Source organism: Ranitomeya variabilis, chromosome 2 (assembly GCF_051348905.1).
Source record: "Ranitomeya variabilis isolate aRanVar5 chromosome 2, aRanVar5.hap1, whole genome shotgun sequence".
Lineage (NCBI taxonomy): Eukaryota > Metazoa > Chordata > Amphibia > Anura > Dendrobatidae > Ranitomeya > Ranitomeya variabilis.
Genome location: NC_135233.1, coordinates 934,155,099 through 934,175,286, shown reverse-complemented (window position 1 = coordinate 934,175,286; position 20,188 = coordinate 934,155,099). Strand labels below are relative to the sequence as shown.

Here is a 20,188-nt window from a genome sequence, read left to right as displayed (position 1 = left end):
CTCATCAATAACGCACACATCAAGATTAAAGCCGGGCTCTAATAGATAAGAGACTATGCCACAAATGGACCAACCAGAGCACACATCAGAGGGCACACGCCAGAGAGTACACCAGAGAGCACACCAGAGCGCACACCTGAGCACACATCAGAGAGCACACCAGAGCGCGCACCTGAGAGCACACCAGAGAGTACACACCAGAGAGCACACCTCAGAGCGCACACTAGAGAGTACACCTCAGAGAGCACACCTCAGAGCGCACACTAGAGAGTACACCAGAGAGCACACCTCAGAGAGAACACCAGAGAGCACACCTCAGAGCACACCTGAGAGCACACCAGAGCGCACACACCAGAGAGCACACCAGAACGCACATCAGAGAGCACACCTCAGAGAGAACACCTGACAGCACACCAGAGCGCACACACCAGAGAGCACACCTCAGAGAGCACACCTGACAGCACACCAGAGCGCACACACCAGAGAGCACACCAGAGAGCACACCTGAGAGCACACCAGAGAGTACACACCAGAGAGCACACCTCAGAGAGAACACCAGAGAGCACACTTGAGCACTAGGGAGCCACTTGGTCTGAGTGCAGAGCTAATACCATAACTACATGACCATTGATAAGCATCCTTAGTAAAGCACTGTGGTAAATCTGTGGTACTGGCTGACGGAGCAGTGCACAGCACTGATCTTCAGAGACTCCCTCATACTTGCACTGGCATTTCCTGACTACACGTAGAGCCCGATGCCAACCACTGCGCTACTTCCGCCAACCACCACACGCGGCTATACGCGACGCGGCTCCTCCATAGTGGAGCGTTCTATGGGTTTGGACGGCGTATCCATGACTACGGGAGACGCTCAGCCTCAGCACATGAGCTTCTCGTCAGTGGTGTCCGCTGCCGCCGCCGGTTCCGTGACGCACGGTATGTGGATCCGTCATGTTTGATACACGATCCCGAGCATCACATGGCGGTACAATACAGGACACTGCAGGTGTGGGGATACAGCGGCACAGGTCGGGAGACGGCGAGGGTTGAGCTGCTTGTCCTAAGATAGGCACTGAGGTGATTCCATCATCCAACTGACAAGTCTGTGGGAACAGCTTTCACTAAGGGGATGCCCACTCATCTGTCACTGAGGGAGTGCCCACTCATCTGTCACTCAGGGTGTGCCCACTCATCTGTCACCGAGGTAGTGCCCACTCATGTCACTCAGGGTGTGCCCACTCATCTGTCACTGAGGGAGTGCCCACTCATCTGTCACTCAGGGTGTGCCCACTCATCTGTCACTCAGGGGGTGCCCACTCATCTGTCACTCAGGGGGTGCCCACTCATCTGTCACTCAGGGTGTGCCCACTCATCTGTCACTCAGGGTGTGCCCACTCATCTGTCACTGAGGGAGTGCCCACTCATCTGTCACTCAGGGTGTGCCCACTCATCTGTCACTCAGGGGTGCCCACTCATCTGTCACTGAGGGAGTGCCCACTCATCTGTCACTCAGGGTGTGCCCACTCATCTGTCACTGATGGGGTGCCCACTCATCTGTCATTCAGGGGGTGCCCACTCATCTGTCACTCAGGGGTGCCCACTCATCTGTCACTGAGAGAGTGCCCACTCATGTGTCACTCAGGGGGTGCCCACTCATCTGTCACTGAGGGGGTGCCCACTCATCTGTCACTGAGGGAGTGCCCACTCATCTGTCACTGAGGGGGTGGTCACTCATCTGTCACTGAGGGGGTGCCCACTCATCTGTCACTGAGGGATTGCCCACTCATGTGTCATGCAGGGGGTGCTCACTCATTTGTCACTGAGGGGGTGCCCACTCATCTGTCACTGAGGGAGTGCCCACTCATCTGTCACTGATGGGGTGCCCACTCATCTGTCACTCAAGGGGTGCCCAATCATCTGTCATTCAGGGGGTGCCCACTCATCTGTCACTGAGGGAGTGCCCACTCATCTGTCACTGATGGGGTGCCCACTCATCTGTCACTCAAGGGGTGCCCACTCATCTGTCACTCAAGGGGTGCCCACTCATCTGTCACTCAGGGGGTGCTCACTCATCTGTCACTGAGAGAGTGCCCACTCATGTGTCACTCAGAGGGTGCTCACTCATCTGTCACTGAGGGGGTGCCCACTCATCTGTCACTGAGGGAGTGCCCACTCATCTGTCACTGATGGGGTGCCCACTCATCTGTCACTCAGGGGTGCCCACTCATCTGTCACTGAGGGGGTGCCCACTCATCTGTCACTGAGGGAGTGCCCACTCATCTGTCACTGAGGGAGTGCCCACTCATCTGTCACTCAGGGGTGCCCACTCATCTGTCACTTAGGGAGTGCCCACTCATCTGTCACTGATGGGGTGCCTACTCATCTGTCACTCAAGGGGTGCCCACTCATCTGTCATTCAGGGGGTGCCCACTCATCTGTCACTGAGGGAGTGCCCACTCATCTGTCACTGATGGGGTGCCCACTCATCTGTCACTCAAGGGGTGCCCACTCATCTGTCACTCAAGGGGTGCCCACTCATCTGTCACTCAGGGGGTGCTCACTCATCTGTCACTGAGGGGGTGCCCACTCATCTGTCACTGAGGGAGTGCCCACTCATCTGTCACTGATGGGGTGCCCACTCATCTGTCACTGATGGGGTGCCCACTCATCTGTCACTCAAAGGGTGCCCACTCATCTGTCACTCAGGGGTGCCCACTCATCTGTCACTCGGGGTGCTCACTCATCTGTCACTGAGGGGGTGGTCACTCATCTGTCACTGAGGGGGTGCCCACTCATCTGTCACTGAGAGTGTGCCCACTCATCAGTCACTCAGGGGGTGCTCACTCATCTGTCACTGAGGGGGTGCCCACTCATCTGTCACTGAGGGAGTGCCCACTCATCTGTCACTGATGGGGTGCCCACTCATCTGTCACTCAAAGGGTGCCCACTCATCTGTCACTCAGGGGTGCCCACTCATCTGTCACTCGGGGTGGTCACTCATCTGTCACTGAGGGGGTGCCCACTCATCTGTCACTGAGGGAGTGCCCACTGATCTGTCACTGAGTGTGCCCACTCATCAGTCACTCAGGGGGTGCTCACTCATCTGTCACTGATGGGATGCCCACTCATCTGTCACTCAGGGGGTGTCCACTCATCTGTCACTGAGAGAGTGCCCACTCATGTGTCACTCAGTGGGTGCTCACTCATCTGTCACTGAGGGGGTGCCCACTCATCTGTCACTGAGGGAGTGCCCACTCATCTGTCACTGATGGGGTGCCCACTCATCTGTCACTCAGGGGTGCCCACTCATCTGTCACTCAGGGGGTGGTCACTCATCTGTCACTGAGGGGGTGGTCACTCATCTGTCACTGAGGGGGTGCCCACTCATCTGTCACTGAGGGAGTGCCCACTCATCTGTCACTGAGGGAGTGCCCACTCATCTGTCACTCAGGGGTGCCCACTCATCTGTCACTCAGGGGTGCCCACTCATCTGTCACTTAGGGAGTGCCCACTCATCTGTCACTGATGGGGTGCCCACTCATCTGTCACTCAAGGGGTGCCCACTCATCTGTCATTCAGGGGGTGCCCACTCATCTGTCACTGAGGGAGTGCCCACTCATCTGTCACTGATGGGGTGCCCACTCATCTGTCACTGATGGGGTGCCCACTCATCTGTCACTCAAGGGGTGCCCACTCATCTGTCACTCAGGGGGTGCTCACTCATCTGTCACTGAGGGGGTGCCCACTCATCTGTCACTGAGGGAGTGCCCACTCATCTGTCACTGATGGGGTGCCCACTCATCTGTCACTCAGGGGTGCCCACTCATCTGTCACTCGGGGTGCTCACTCATCTGTCACTGAGGGGGTGGTCACTCATCTGTCACTGAGGGGGTGCCCACTCATCTGTCACTGAGGGATTGCCCACTGATCTGTCACTGAGAGTGTGCCCACTCATCAGTCACTCAGGGGGTGCTCACTCATCTGTCACTGATGGGATGCCCACTCATCTGTCACTCAGGGGGTGTCCACTCATCTGTCACTCAGGGGGTGGTCACTCATCTGTCACTGAGGGGGTGGTCACTCATCTGTCACTGAGGGGGTGCCCACTCATCTGTCACTGAGGGAGTGCCCACTCATCTGTCACTGAGGGAGTGCCCACTCATCTGTCACTCAGGGGTGCCCACTCATCTGTCACTTAGGGAGTGCCCACTCATCTGTCACTCAGGGTGTGCCCACTCATCTGTCACTGAGGGAGTGCCCACTCATCTGTCACTCAGGGTGTGCCCACTCATCTGTCACTGATGGGGTGCCCACTCATCTGTCACTCAGGGGGTGCCCACTCATCTGTCACTGATGGGGTGCCCACTCATCTGTCACTGAGGGAGTGCCCACTCATCTGTCACTGATGGGGTGCCCACTCATGTGTCATTCAGGGGGTGCTCACTCATTTGTCACTGAGGGGGTGCCCACTCATCTGTCACTGAGGGAGTGCCCACTCATCTGTCACTGAGGGGGTGCCCACTCATCTGTCACTGAGGGGGTGCCCACTCATCTGTCACTGAGGGGGTGCCCACTCATCTGTCACTCAAGGGGTGCCCACTCATCTGTCATTCAGGGGGTGCCCACTCATCTGTCACTCGGGGTGCTCACTCATCTGTCACTAAGGGGGTGCCCACTCATCTGTCACTGAGGGAGTGCCCACTCATCTGTCACTGATGGGGTGCCCACTCATCTGTCACTCAGGGGTGCCCACTCATCTGTCACTCAGGGGGTGCTCACTCATCTGTCACTGAGGGGGTGGTCACTCATCTGTCACTGAGGGGGTGCCCACTCATCTGTCACTGAGGGAGTGCCCACTCATCTGTCACTCAGGGGTGCCCACTCATCTGTCACTGAGGGAGTGCCCACTCATCTGTCACTCAGGGTGTGCCCACTCATCTGTCACTCAGGGGTGCCCACTCATCTGTCACTGAGGGAGTGCCGACTCATCTGTCACTCAGGGTGTGCCCACTCATCTGTCACTCAGGGTGTGCCCACTCATCTGTCACTGATGGGGTGCCCACTCATCTGTCACTCAGGGGGTGCCCACTCATCTGTCACTGATGGGGTGCCCACTCATCTGTCACTGAGAGAGTGCCCACTCATGTGTCACTCAGGGGGTGCCCACTCATCTGTCACTGAGGGGGTGCCCACTCATCTGTCACTGAGGGAGTGCCCACTCATTTGTCACTGATGGGGTGCCCACTCATCTGTCACTCAAGGGGTGCCCACTCATCTGTCATTCAGGGGGTGCCCACTCATCTGTCACTCGGGGTGCTCACTCATCTGTCACTGAGGGGGTGCCCACTCATCTGTCACTGAGGGAGTGCCCACTCATCTGTCACTGATGGGGTGCCCACTCATCTGTCACTCAGGGTGTGCTCACTCATCTGTCACTGAGGGGGTGCCCACTCATCTGTCACTGAGGGAGTGCCCACTCATCTGTCACTGAGAGTGTGCCCACTCATCAGTCACTCAGGGGGTGCTCACTCATCTGTCTCTGATAGGATGCCCACTCATCTGTCACTCAGGGGGTGCCCACTCATCTGTCACTGAGAGAGTGCCCACTCATGTGTCACTCAGAGGGTGCTCACTCATCTGTCACTGAGGGGGTGCCCACTCATCTGTCACTGAGGGAGTGCCCACTCATCTGTCACTGATGGGGTGCCCACTCATCTGTCACTGATGGGGTGCCCACTCATCTGTCACTCAGGGGGTGCTCACTCATCTGTCACTGAGGGGGTGGTCACTCATCTGTCACTGAGGGGGTGCCCACTCATCTGTCACTGAGAGTGTGCCCACTCATCTGTCACTCAGGGGGTGCTCACTCATCTGTCACTGATGGGATGCCCACTCATCTTTCACTCAGGGGGTGCCCACTCATCTGTCACTGAGGGAGTGCCCACTCATATGTCACTGACAGGGTGCCCACACATCTGTCACTGAGGGAGTGCCCTCTCATCTGTCACTGATGGGGTGCCCACTCATCTGTCACTCAGGGGGTGCCCACTCATCTTTCACTCAGGGGGTGCCCACTCATCTATCCCTGAGGGAGTGCCCACTCATCTGTCACTGATGGGGTGCCCACTCATCTGTCACTCAGGGGGTGCCCACTCATCTGTCACTGAGGGAATGCCCACTCATATGTCACTGTCACTGACGGGGTGCCCACACATCTGTCACTGAGGAAGTGTTCTCTCATCTGTCACTGTCACTGAGGGAGTGCCCACTCATCTGTCACTGAGGGAGTGCCCACTCATATGTCACTGTCACTGACGGGGTGCCCACACGTCTGTCACTGAGGGAGTGCCCTCTCATCTGTCACTCAGGGGGTGCCCACTCATCTGTCACTGATGGGGTGCCCACTCATCTGTCACTCAGGGGGTGCCCACTCATCTATCACTGAGGGAGTGCCCACTCATATGTCACTGACGGGGTGCCCACACATCTGTCACTGAGGAAGTGCCCTCTCATCTGTCACTGAGGGAGTGCCCACTCATCTGTCACTCAGGGTGTGCCCACTCACCTGTCACTCAGGGTGTGCCCACTCATCTGTCACTGATGGGGTGCTCACTCATCTGTCACTGACGGTGTGCCCACTCATCTGTCAACGCAACCGTTACAAATATGTATGGCAGATCACACATCACCGAGCCACAGTTACGTGTATGTACTGTACGATGTGTGATGTATTTTGAACACTATAATGCGCAGGCGTAATGCACACAGTGATACTGCAGTATATGAATAATGCTGTCCGTGTGGCGCTATGCCTGCTGTCCGTGTGGTGCTATGCCTTCTGTCCGTGTGGCGCTATGCCTGCTGACCGTGTGGTGCCATGCCTGCTGTCCGTGTGGCGCCATGCCTGCTGTCCGTGTGGCACTATGCCTGCTGTCCGTGTGGCGCTATGCCTGCTGTCAGTGTGGCGCTGTACCTGCTGCCCATGTGGTGCTATGCCTGCTGTCCGTGTGGCGACATGCCTGCTGACCGTGTGGCGCTATGCCTGCTGTCCGTGTGGCACCATGCCTGCTGTCCGTGTGGCACCATGCCTGCTGTCCGTCTGGCGTCATGCCTGCTGACGTGTGGCGCTATGCCTGCTGTCCTTGTGACGCTATGCCTGCTGTCCGTGTGGCTCTATGTCTGCTGTCCGTGTGGCGCCATGCCTGCTGTCCGTGTGGCGCCATGGCTACTGACATGTGGTGCTATGCCTGCTTTCCGTGTGGCCCTATGCCTACTGTCCATGTGGTGCTATGCCTCCTGACCGTGTGTCGCTCTGCCTCCTGACCGTGTGGCGCTCTGCCTGCTGACCGTGTGGCGCTCTGTCTGCTGTTCATGTGGCACTATGCCTGCTGACCGTGTGGCGCTATGCCTCCTGACCATGTGGCACTATGCCTGCTGTCCATGTAGCGCCATGCCTGCTGTCCGTGTGGTGCCATGCCTGCTGTCCGTGTGTCGCTATGCCTGCTGACGTGTGGCTCTATGCCTGCTGTCCGTGTGGTGCTATGCCTGCTGTCCGTGTTGCGCTATGCCTGCTGTCCTTGTGGCACTATGCCTGCTGTCCGTGTGGCGCTGTTCCTGCTGTCTATGTGGCACTGTGCCTGCTGTTTGTGTTGCGCTATGCCTGCTGATCGTGTGGCGCTATGTCTGCTGTTCTTGTGGCGCTATGTCTTCTGTCCTTGTGGCGCTATGCCTGCTCTCCGTGAGGCGCTATGTCTGCTGTCCTTGTGGCGCTATGCCTGCTGTCCGTGTGGTGCTATGCCTGCTCTCCGTGTGGCGCTATGCCTGCTGACCATTTGGCGCTATGCCTCCTGTCCGTGTGGCGCCATGCCTGTTGTCCGTGTGGCGCCATGCCTGTTGTCCGTGTGGCGCCATGCCTGCTGTCCGTGTGGCACTGTGCCTGCTGTCTGTGTGGCGCTATGCCTGCTGACCGTGTGGCGCTATGCCTGCTGTCCATGTGGCGCTATGCCTGCTGTCCGTGTGGCACTATGCCTGCTGTCCGTGTGGCGCTATGGCTGCTGTCTGGCGCTATGCCTGCTGTCCAAGTGGCGCTATGCCTGCTGTCCGTGTGGCGCTATGCCTGCTGACTGTGTGGCGCTATGCCTGCTGTCTGTTTGGCGCTATGCCTGCTATCCTTGTGGCTCTATGCCTGCTCTCCGTGTGGTGCTATGCCTGCTGTCCGTGTGGCGTTATGACTGCTATCCTTGTGGCGCTATGCCTGCTGTCCATGTGGCACTATGCCTGCTGTCTGTGTGGCACCATGCCTGCTGACCCTGTGGCGCTATGCCTGCTGTCCGTGTGGTGCTATGCCTGCTGTCCGTGTGGCGCTATGCTTGCTGACCATGTGTTGCTATACCTGCTGTCATCTAAGTTACACCATCGTACGGCGCTTTCCTTTCCTTGCAGTCTTTCGGTGGCTGTAGGTGAAAAGATCGCCATACAGATGTACAATAAAGCAGTACACCGAGCTGACCCAGCCCAGTATTTCCGACCCCGCGGAGCCCCTCGTCTATTTCTTTCTGACCACTGGCCACATGTAGCAAAGACAGGGTGGGCTGCTAGAGGGTCAGGGCTGGGTAGTCCAGGTAATTAGGAGATAAGTAATGTTTCTTTTTTTTTACTTTATATTAACTTCACCTATTTGTAATAAAAAAAACTTTTTGTTGCCACCATGGCAAGAAGGGTTGAATTGGCCTTTCTGGTTTTGTCCCTAATAGGCTTCAGTGTCCCAAGTTCCAGTTTGGAAAGAGAACATGCTGACATGTCTGCTGTATGGCGCTGCTCCTCTCACTGTTGAATTTTGATAGGTATGTGGGCTTTGTATCTTGCAAATCCGCAGGAAGGAAAGGAATTAACCACAAAATTGCTGGTCTCTTGTGGCTTTTTTTCCCCTATTATTCACGGGAAAATTATATTGTCATGCAGTAACACAGCCAGATGTCTTCTAAGCTGTTTACAAGCATGTATTTTTCTCGTTAGAATAATACTGTTAAATTCAGGGTATTTTATCCTTTTTATTATATTTAAAATTACAATATCCATAACCTTACATTACAAAGTAAGACAGGCAGGAAGTATTCTTGGTGTCTCCATCATTACTAGAAAAAAGTACTATCTAGAGAGAGAGGGAGACCATACCATATGTATCTCTATTACCAGAGAGAACACGGCACTATCTGTGCCTTCATCATAAGGAAGACACAAGCACACAGAACTATCTCTACCTTTATCGTCGTGAAGAGACAAGATCACAGAACTATCTGTACCTTCATCATCAGGAAGAGATAATAACACATAACTATCTGTACCTTCATCATTGGGAAGAAGCAAGAACGTAGAACTATCTGTACCTTCATCATCGGGAAAAGAGAGGAACAGAGAACTATCTGTACCTTCATCTTTGAGAAAAGACAAGAACACCGAACTATCTGTACCTTTATCACCGAGAAGAGACAAGAACACAGAACTATCTGTACTTTCATCATCAAGAAGAGACAAGAACACAGAACTATCTGTACCTTCATCATCAGGAAGAGACAAGAACACAGAACTATCTGTACCTTCATTATCGGGAAGAAACAAGAACACAGAACTATCTGTACCTTCATCATCAGGAAGAGACAAGAACACAGAACTATCTGTACCTTCATCATTGGGAAGAGAAAAGAACACAGAACTATCTTGTACCTTCATCATCGGGAAGAGACAAGAACACAGAACTATCTGTACCTTCATCATTGGGAAGAAACAAGAACGTAGAACTATCTGTACCTTCATCATCGGGAAAAGAGAGGAACACAGAACTATCTGTACCTTCATCATTGAGAAAAGACAAGAACACCAAACTATCTGTACCTTTATCACCGAGAGGAGACAAGAACACAGAACTATCTGTACCTTCATCATCAAGAAGAGACGAGAACACAGAACTATCTGTACCTTTATCATCGAGAAGAGACTAGAACACAGAACTATATACACCTTCATCATCAAGAAAAGACAATAACACAGAACTATCTATATCTTCATCATCGGGAAGAGACAAGAACACAGAACTATCTGTATCTTCATCATCGGGAAGAGACGAGAACACAGAACTATATATATATAACTTCATCATCGAGAAAAGACAAGAACATAGAACTATCTGTACCTTCATCATCCGGAAGAGACAAGTACACAGAACTATCAGTATCTTCATCTTCGGGGAGAGACAAGAACACAGAACTATCTGTACCTTCATCATCGGGAAGAGACAAGAACACAGAACTATCTGTACCTTTGTCACCGGGAAGAGACAAGAACACAGAACTATCTGTACCTTCATCATCGGGAAGAGACAAGAACACAGAACTATCAGTATCTTCATCTTCGGGGAGAGACAAGAACACAGAACTATCTGTACCTTCATCATCGGGAAGAGACAAGAACACAGAACTATCTGTACCTTTGTCACCGGGAAGAGACAAGAACACAGAACTATCTGTACCTTCATCATCGGGAAGAGACAAGAACACAGAACTGTCTGTACCTTTATCACTGGGGGGAGACTGTTGAGTCCGTATTAACACAAAATAAAATACCTGACTTTTTTGGGCTGCAAAAATAACCTAGTACTATCATTCTTCAGGTCAGGACAAATACGGTGATACCAAACTTGTTTCTTTTATTTTAGGTTAGTGGTTAAAAAAAATTTCTGAACTTTGCCCCAAAAAATGTGTTGCTATTTTCTGAGATCTGTGACTTTTTATTTGTTCATCAACAGAGATGTAGGAGGATTTTTTTGTGTGTAGGCACCTGTCATTTTTCTTGATACCGTTTTGAGGAAGATATGACGTTTTCAACACCTTTGCATTTTATAAGAGGTGAAGCAACAGAAAAATAATAATTCTGCCATTTTTATTTATTCTTTTACAGTGTTTACAGGTCAATTACTTTTATATTTTGATACGTCAGACTTTTATAGTGATATTTATGTTTATTTTTTTGTATTTGTTTCTTTTTAAACTGGTGAAAAAGGGTGATATATATTTTTACTGTTGTAATTTTTTAAACATTTTTAAAACCGTTTTTTGTTAGTTTTTTTTACTCCCCTCCCTGTAAGAGACTGGAGCCTATGATCCTTTGATCGCTTGTTTTATATACGGTACTTCATTACTCCTGTATTGCAGTATACAGTGTAAATGATAGTTTCCTATGGAGACCAGCCAGTGGCTGTGCTTTATGAGAATACAAAGATGCCAGGTATTGGAGCCTTCAGCAGGCCCCGGATGCCACAGCAGCCCATTCACACACCACAGTCACACCATTTAAAGTGAATCTGTCAGCAGGTTTTTGCTATGTAATCTGAGAGCTGCACGATATAAGAGAAGAGACCCTGATTCCAGGTATGTATCACTTGCTTGTTGTTTCATTAAAAGTAGTGTTTCTTCAGCAGGAGATTACCAATAGGGGAGTAGTGGACTCCTGACATGTTTCATGCCCAATAGTCCTCCTGCTCTGTATAACTCCGCCCTCACCACTGATTGGCTGCTTTCTTCCAATGCACAGAAAGCTGCCAATAAGAGGGGTGCGCGGGGTTATAGAGGTCAGCATTCAGAGAACTGGTTGATCTGCAGCTGATAAAACAATGATTTTATCAAAACTGCAGCACGCAGCCCAGTAAGTGACACATCACTGGATCCAGGGTATCTGACCCTACATTATTCTGCTCTCAGATGGGGTAGCAAAAATCTGGGGACAGATTCCCTTTAAATGCTGTAATTGTCAGCTGTATCTAAATGTTTAAAGAGCAGCATTTTGAGCACGCCCTGCTCGCTGCTTTTACAGGCAGACCGACTGTGTAGCCCAGCTGGCATCTGCCGCGTGTGCATCGAGCTGATCTCCTGAGCACGCCCCACACATGCGGACTACGATGTAGACGTGAAGGAAGCATTACTTCTTCTGTCTTTACGTCCCTCCTGCACACGTCCCTCCTCACACGTCCCTCCTGCACACGTCCCTCCTCACATGTCCCTCCTGCACACGTCCTTCCTCACATGTCCCTCCTCACACGTCCCTCCTCACACGTCCCTCCTCACATGTCCCTCACACGTGCCTCCTGCACACGTCCCTCCTCACACGTCCCTCCTCACACGTCCCTCCTGCACACGTCCCTCCTGCACACGTCCCTCCTCACACGTGCCTCCTGCACACATCCCTCCTCAGACGTCCCTCCTGCACACATCCCTCCTGCACACGTCCCTCCTGCACACATCCCTCCTGCACACGTCCCTCCTCACACGTCCCTCCTCACACGTCCCTCCTGCACACGTCCCTCCTCACACGTCCCTCCTGCACACGTCCCTCCTCACATGTCCCTCTTGCACACATCCCTCCTGCACATGTCCCTCCTCACACGTCCCTCCTGCACACGTCCCCCTCACACGTACCTCCTGCACACGTCCCTCCTCACACGTCCCTCCTGCACACGTCCCTCCTCACACGTCCCTCCTGCACACGTCCCTCCTCACATGTCCCTCTTGCACACATCCCTCCTGCACATGTCCCTCCTCACATGTCCCTCCTCACACGTCCCCCTCACACGTACCTCCTGCACACGTCCCTCCTCACATGTCCCTCCTCACACGTGCCTCCTGCACACGTCCCTCCTCACCCGTCCCTCCTCACATGTCCCTCCTCACACGTCCCTCCTGCACACGTCCCTCCTCACACGTCCCTCCTGCACACGTCCCTCCTGCACACGTCCCTCCTGCACACGTCCCTCCTGCACACGTCCCTCCTCACACGTCCCTCCACACACGTCCCTCCTGCACACGTCCCTCCTCACACGTCCCTCCTCACACGTCCCTCCTGCACACGTCCCTCCTCACACGTCCCTCCTGCACACATCCCTCTTGCACACGTCCCTCCTCACACGTCCCTCCTCACACGTGCCTCCTGCACACGTCCCTTCTCACACGTCCCTCCTCACACGTCCCTCCTGCACACGTCCCTCCTCACCCGTCCCTCCTCACATGTCCCTCCTCACACGTCCCTCCTGCACACGTCCTTCCTGCACACATCCCTCCTCACACGTCCCTCCTGCACACGTCCCTCCTCACACGTCCTTCCTGCACACATCCCTCCCGCACACGTCCCTCCTCACACGTCCCTCCTCACATGTCCCTCCTGCACACGTCCCTCCCGCACACATCCCTCCCGCACACGTCCCTCCTTACACGTCCCTCCTGCACACGTCCCTCCTCACACGTCCCTCCTGCACACATCCCTCCCGCACACGTCCCTCCTCACACGTCCCTCCTGCACACGTCCCTCCTCCCACGTCCCTCCTGCACACGTCCCTCCTCCCACGTCCCTCCTGCACACGTCCCTCCTCCCACGTCCCTCCTGCACATGTCCCTCCTCACACGTCCCTCCTCCCACGTCCCTCCTGCACATGTCCCTCCTCACACGTCCCTCCTGCACACATCCCTCCTGCACACATCCCTCTGCACATGTTCTAGATGATAACTTTTCTTCTGTAGATCGTGGGGTTAGAAGGAAGGACATGTCATGTACAGTGTACAGCACAATTCAGGCTTCCATGGTGATTAGCTTTTCTTTCTCTAAGCTGTAACTTCTTCTTTGTCTCCTTTACTTGCCAGCTCCATGAATAAGTCTGGTTGGTGCCGCGTGACCACAGAAATTGATTTTCAGAAAGTGCAAGAGGACATTGGCATTCTGTCAATGTCGGCAGTCACCATGGAGATTGTTCAGTCCCGCTGTAGAAAGGCCGTGCCTCGGACGGACATTACACAATCAGCCGGCCACTTTATACATTTCGCTGAGAAAATTAATCTGCTCCATAATATATCTGAATAGTATTATATATTATCAGATCGGTCCATCATTTCCGAGAATTGCTAATTCAGCAAGTTACGCCACTGCAGCACTTCTTTAACTATATGCTGGGACTTGTAGTCTCTCCTTATGACATAGAGTAACATTAATTATACCACTGTGTGATGTTTCAGTGTTTTACAGCAGAAATAATATTTTTGCAGAATTGCTCACTTTACTATATTGGACAGATCTGTATTTTTTTAGTTTATTTCAAGTGGTAATGTTTATTATTAATGTCTTGTGGACATGGACGGGGGATTCACAGTTTACTAATAGAATATTCCCTCATTCAAGCGAGGTCAGAGATGAGACAGAAAATGGAAAGCTGACTGCTGGGAAAAAGAATCCGATTTTTTTATTATTATTTTTAGCTATAAGTTCTTTGTTATCCTGTGTGGATATTTTGCTACAATCCCACAGATGTGCCTTACTGATATCTGGTGCTGGGAAAGCTGGGTGAATCTCATCATGACCCAGCAGTCGAAAATGATTCTGTGCTTAACAGAAAAGAATTCCGATTTTCAGATTTTCGGAAGATGCAATTTGTGATAGGAGAATTTTTCCTTGCTGGTTTTATACAGACTATATATTTGATTAAACTATATAGTAACATTATATTGCTGGGAACTGACTGATTCTCTATTTTTTTTTGTCCTTAGCTTTCTTATTCACGGACAGAAGAACTTGACGTCATGGAAAAACATGTCCCGATGCATCCGTTACCAGAGGAGATTCAGATGGTAAAATAAACAAGAACCTAACCCTGTGCGCGCCGTCCCGTGCTTACATACACACTCGGCTCTGCTACATACACACTCGGCTCTGCTACATACACAAGCTGTGTCTATAGTAAACTTGCCTGTTATGGAGCGCTGTGCGCTGAATGATCTGACGCGGGCAGGAACTATATCGTTGAAAGTACGAACGCTGCCATTTGGGGGGGGGGCCCTTTTTAAAATACCTTTTTTTAACCCTTTCTGTGCTGCTCAGCTTAGAGCGAGCTTGCTCCTGATGGTGTCGACATGTATGCTTATAACAGAGGATTTCTTGTTTACAAAAAGCTGCCGGATTGTTCGTAAAAGTTTTCAGCGTCCTGAAGAATTTGCCGGTTCAGGGCTTAGATGGTTCATATTTATGCAAGCAAATGGTAAGCGGCGAGTATGAGTCTTCCAGCGCTCACTGCCGTCTACTAATCTGAAATCAGACAAATTAGCGGTCCTGCTTCATGCCAGGCTTTATTTTTATATCATTTAAGGAATCTTTTGTTCAGTTCTGATAACAGCTCGAGGAGTACCAATGTAATAAAGCCAGCGCATTTCAGCACAGTCTGCAGATGATAAAAGACATCTGTACTCCGCATGTAGGTCAGTCCGTGCGTCCATCCTAGGACAACGTGTTTCCCAGTACCGTGCAGGTAGACACAGATCCCCCTTCACATTCATCATCTGTTCTGTATCACTGGGAGCTATTGTTCAACGGCTCCGCAGAACACGCTGCATAAAATACAACAATCGAATAATAAAAACCACAGTGTTCTAATAGCTGGGACCTAAGAAAGACGTCGGAGAGATGAATCGGAGGTAATGTAAGCCTCTCACTTCTGTGTAGGTGTCTGATATCGTAACAATGGTAAATATGTGAGAAATAATTATTTTATAATTGTATCAATTAAGTAAAAGTCAACTAAAAGGTCAAAACTGCCGAATATCTGAAAAGACGAGTGTGCTGCTAAGGCTATTCAGCAAGAATAGCCGATATATCATCGTGTACAACGATTGTCACATTTTCTTTTCTATAAAAAAAACAAACAATTTTTCCATTACAATTTATATTTTGTTCCTTCGGTGGCATCGCAGTTATATTTGGGCAGAGATTATTCCAGTGTTCGTCCCGATCGTTCTGTTTCACGAATAGAATGATTGAATTATGAAGCTACGTTCGCATGTAGCAGATTTGTCACGACTGTCCAATTCATGTTAATAGAAATCCAGAAATCCATGCCGAAACAACCTCAATTACATTTATAGAATAGATTTTCGGTCTAGAATGAAAATGACCTGATGCAGATTGGCACACACCGGGGATGGCAGAACAGAGGAAGTGCTTGGTGATGGGATTGTATCTCCGCAGGTCCCTGCTCATTCATTTACCATTTCATTGTCTAGGGACTCCCCTCCTGGGCACTGTAATTGTTATTAGATGTGGTTGTCACTATCTCAGACCAAGGTGACTTAAAAATGTCTACATAAAATATTAAAATAATATTTCGACACAGGCAATTATTTCTTTTAATGTTTTCCAATGATAAGGTCCTAATATAATACTCTATGATTAAATAATAACTATAAATTCTCCATCTTTGATTGTAATGCAGAAGGCAAATTTGCAGGTTTCTGCGATACAGAAACGCTGAACCTTTTCATAAAAAAAAGACTACATAGTGTTAACCTTAATTTTTTCTTTTGGACTGGTACGGAGGATTATATATTCTGGAACGGACAGTTCAGTAGAAGTGTTCCTTTTTGAGAAAAGTGGCAGCACACGAACATAGTGTTCCTCTAATGATAGCGTCTTATAACAGCTCATGTTGTCCCCTATTTTTAATAAAATCAACAATGGTTTTCATGTTGGAACTCGCGGCATTCTTTTTTTTTTTTAACGTTTCAATAAAAAAAGGAGATCATATATCCATCCTTTCTGAGTACATTTTGTATTTTCCATTAACAACAGTAAAATAAATGGCAGAAATATTTGTACTTGACTAAAAGTTAGGATCATCCGAGCGATCACAGTCACTGTGAAATGCATACATGGAGTGAAAATCAGATGCCCATCCAGAGTTTCTAATAACATTAAATTTGGTATAATGTGCTGGTTTTTCCATTCTGTCTATAGCATGAGTGATTTATACACAGTGTCCCAATATTTGTCCAACACCCATATCTCCCAACTCCCCCATACACAGGATTGTTGCCTGTGTGGTCTCTGAGCTGGCTGCAGCCAGACTCTTATGCCAATGGCATATTTCCAAGCCAAACATAAGGGTCCACCATTGAGATTCCAATGACCGGATCCTACTCTTTCCTGACAGATGATGTCGGTAGGCACCTATTCTCATTAGATGGTTGGCTGATTCCAAGGAAATTGGCAGGTCCTCCTGACTTTTATCAAAAATGTATGGGGGACCCTAACGATCATGTTCATATGGTGGAGCTGTACAAGCTGTAATTGTAGAGTGCCATAATATAACATCTACCAAGTATCTGCCCAAGTGCTACTGCTAAATAGCTATGGATCTACTACATGCACATGTCGATTGGAACTCATCTAGTGGCCCATGTAAGCAGTCCAACCAGAATCCACAGGATGATGTCCTGCCAAAAATGATGATTTTAAAGTCTGCATAAAAATCATCATACCACATAAACAAGCCTTGTTCTTATTTTAAGGGTGATTACCAATTTGTTTAGACAGGCTGATAATCAGATACAAATGATCCTATAAAAGCAAATTTCCTGATTTTGACCTCCTCAAGTGGACCTTTACTCTGTGACTCTCCGACCAACAGGTCCTATTGTAGTTATTACTTCTGGTACATTATCGTGTCCTAACCAAATGTAATAATGCATTCTATTTTCCCAGATGCCGCGTGACGAGACTGTTTGCAAGTATTGTGGTGTTAGTTACCTAATACTCCATGAATTCAAACTTCTAGAAGACAAAGTGAAGGCCCTGGAGAAAAAGCTCAATTTCTACCAGGGAAGTGAAGAGCGGGAGAAACGCCTTCAAGAAGAACTTCAGTATCTCCGCCAAGAGCATGAACAAAGCAAGACTGACAGCGAGTCCAAAGCAGAAAGGTCAGAACAAACTATTCATTTTGATGTTTAATTTTAACACATTCATTAATGTAGTTCAAGGCAGAAATGTGGGAAAAACATCAGTTCCTCCTCCTGCCAAAAGCAGACTGCCTTAGCTCAAGCTTACAGCTGAATACTTGTAATTTGGTTAATTTGAATGTGTTAACCGCCCTTCCCTTCCAGGCTAAAATATAGTCCAAATCAGAAAGAGCTATCGTACTGCGTGTGTGAGAAAAGGTCACTGGTTCTTGCGTGGCACCGTGCCACTAACATGGCACAGGGAATTAAACACTAGTTCAGTATTGCTTTATTGATGGGCATCCAGTCTTCTGTAAGTAATGCATTAATGGATATGTTGAATGTAGCCATCATGTGCAATAGTACTGTATGATTTAAAAATCCGCTTTCAGCAAGTTGCTTTATTGGAAACACGTCACGACTAATAATCACTACTTAGGCAGTTATATATGTATATTTATTAATGCCAATGATGTCTGTCAGCTGTGTAATAGATCCCCTATAGGAACAGTAAAATAGAAAGGATTTACAGAATGGATCTGGCACACGATGTGCACAATTGCCCCACCACGAACCTCATTAACAACATTGGTGACCGTGACTTTACCAGAAACAAATAGTGAACAATAAAGACAGATTCTGCAATCCATGTAAAATGGATGACATGCAGAAGATAGTCTTGACTTTTCACAATGTAGAAGTTAAAAAATGTATGTAACAGATGGAACTCTGAAGTCTACTGTACCTGCTTCTAAGGATAAAAAAAGGATAAGAAAATAAGGAGGTTATTATGATGTAACCATGATGACACTTGAGAAAAAAGTGTGAATCTGCCTTTATCTGATCTATCTTTCCAATCCTGAACCAAAACAAAAATCATTCCAGGTCACCCATGTGCCATAAAGTTTATCAAAAAGGCCTGCATCTTCATTGCCCATTTCCTCAATGAAGATCAGGTCCACCTTTATTTTAAAAAGGTCGATGAAAAATGAATGTTGAAGTTTATTTTTAATATTAACTAGGAAATGAATGAGCAAATGTATGTGAATTTTGTTTAGTTGTTCTCATAAGCAATCTTTGTCCCAATTTGAATTATAATCTGAATCTTATTGCTCCATGGTTTAATATTTGTGATTCCAAACCAACGGTGGTCATGTAACATGTGCAGCCTGTGTAGTACACAAAGGGCAGTAGATCTGGAGATCCATTTAAGGAACTGAGCTAATTAATTTTATGGCTCAATTACTAGCAGATTGTTGTGGATAATTAAGGGATTTGTTCTGAACTGAGCTCTTCAAGGATCAAGGCAAAAAGTAAAAATGTGAGATAGGCATGTTTAATAGGACATACAGATGATGCCTGGATAAGACACTTAAGGTAGGTTCACTCAACCATGTAAAAAAAATACATTTTCATCTAGAAAAGTAGGACGATTTTTTTTCTCACTTGTCTTCCGTATGTAATCCATTTTTTTACTCAGCAGCTATTAATCATTTACAATTTATGCAATGTATCTGTAGAAATCAGGTACTATTCTCTGGCGCTCCGTATGGCATCTAATTTTTTTCCTCACCCATAGACTTGAATGTCCGAGTCTCATCCAATTTATGGAAAAAACTAGTGCACGTTGCGATTTTTTTCACACACAGATCCAGTCCGTATAAGAACCCCATTCTTCTGCCCTTCCCAATTGAACAACATTGGTCGGAGTGTGATCCATTTTCTTTAACGGATAGCACTTGTACCGAAAAGATGGACATGTGCACGAGGCCTTACACAGCATATGGCTGCCTCATCTGTGAAGTAAGTGGTGTACCTAAATGTGTGTGCACACCAACCAATTCCATTGGAAATACATTCATTGACTCTTCCTAAATCCCATTTCTATTCTTGTATCTTGCTTTCTAAAGAAATAATTGTGGGTTTGTGAAACATACCACGTGTTTTATTTAGCAAGGACACCCAAAGTTCTCCAGTTGTTCCCAATACTACCTTTTTATTCATGTCGTTTTTCATTAAAAGCACGCTTGAAAAACATTGGCTCTTCCAGATATTTTCCTAATATCACAACAGGAAAACCAGAATGTATAGCTAATATAAGCTAACCTTGTCATATCATTTTTATATTAAATCATTAAACCTAGGGTCAAGTAATAAACACTGGTGCTTAATTCTTCCAGAATGGAAAAATAGATGATACACTAAAAGAAATGGAACGGAACGTAATTGGAAAACTTTGTCCGTGGAGACGTGACTAATAGGACTTGACATGGTGGTGCCAATTATTAAGTGATCACATGAACTTACATCAGAGCCTAGACCTAAGCACGAGGGAAAACACAAATGAGTATTTTCAGACGGGTTAACCATTTTCCGCTAAATGTTGCTTAGTT

The 20,188-nt window shown here is 48.8% G+C and overlaps 1 protein-coding gene across 4 annotated transcripts in view; it reads left to right on the top strand.

Annotated features, from left to right (window-relative positions):
* The first annotated feature begins 790 nt into the window (after positions 1-790).
* LEKR1 (leucine, glutamate and lysine rich 1) overlaps positions 791-20,188 on the top strand; it is a 235,398-nt gene continuing 216,000 nt past the window's right edge. For 2 of the 4 annotated variants that reach the window (XM_077292945.1, XM_077292942.1), the window contains exons 1-4: positions 791-936; positions 8,754-8,843; positions 14,580-14,660; positions 17,563-17,777. In XM_077292945.1, coding sequence (XP_077149060.1) covers positions 14,613-14,660; positions 17,563-17,777 — 263 coding nt within the window. In that variant the 5' untranslated portion in view covers positions 791-936; positions 8,754-8,843; positions 14,580-14,612. Of the gene's footprint in view, positions 937-1,019; positions 1,078-8,753; positions 8,844-14,579; positions 14,661-17,562; positions 17,778-20,188 lie in introns of those variants that run through there. The other 2 variants (XM_077292943.1, XM_077292944.1) reach the window with 2 other exon arrangements.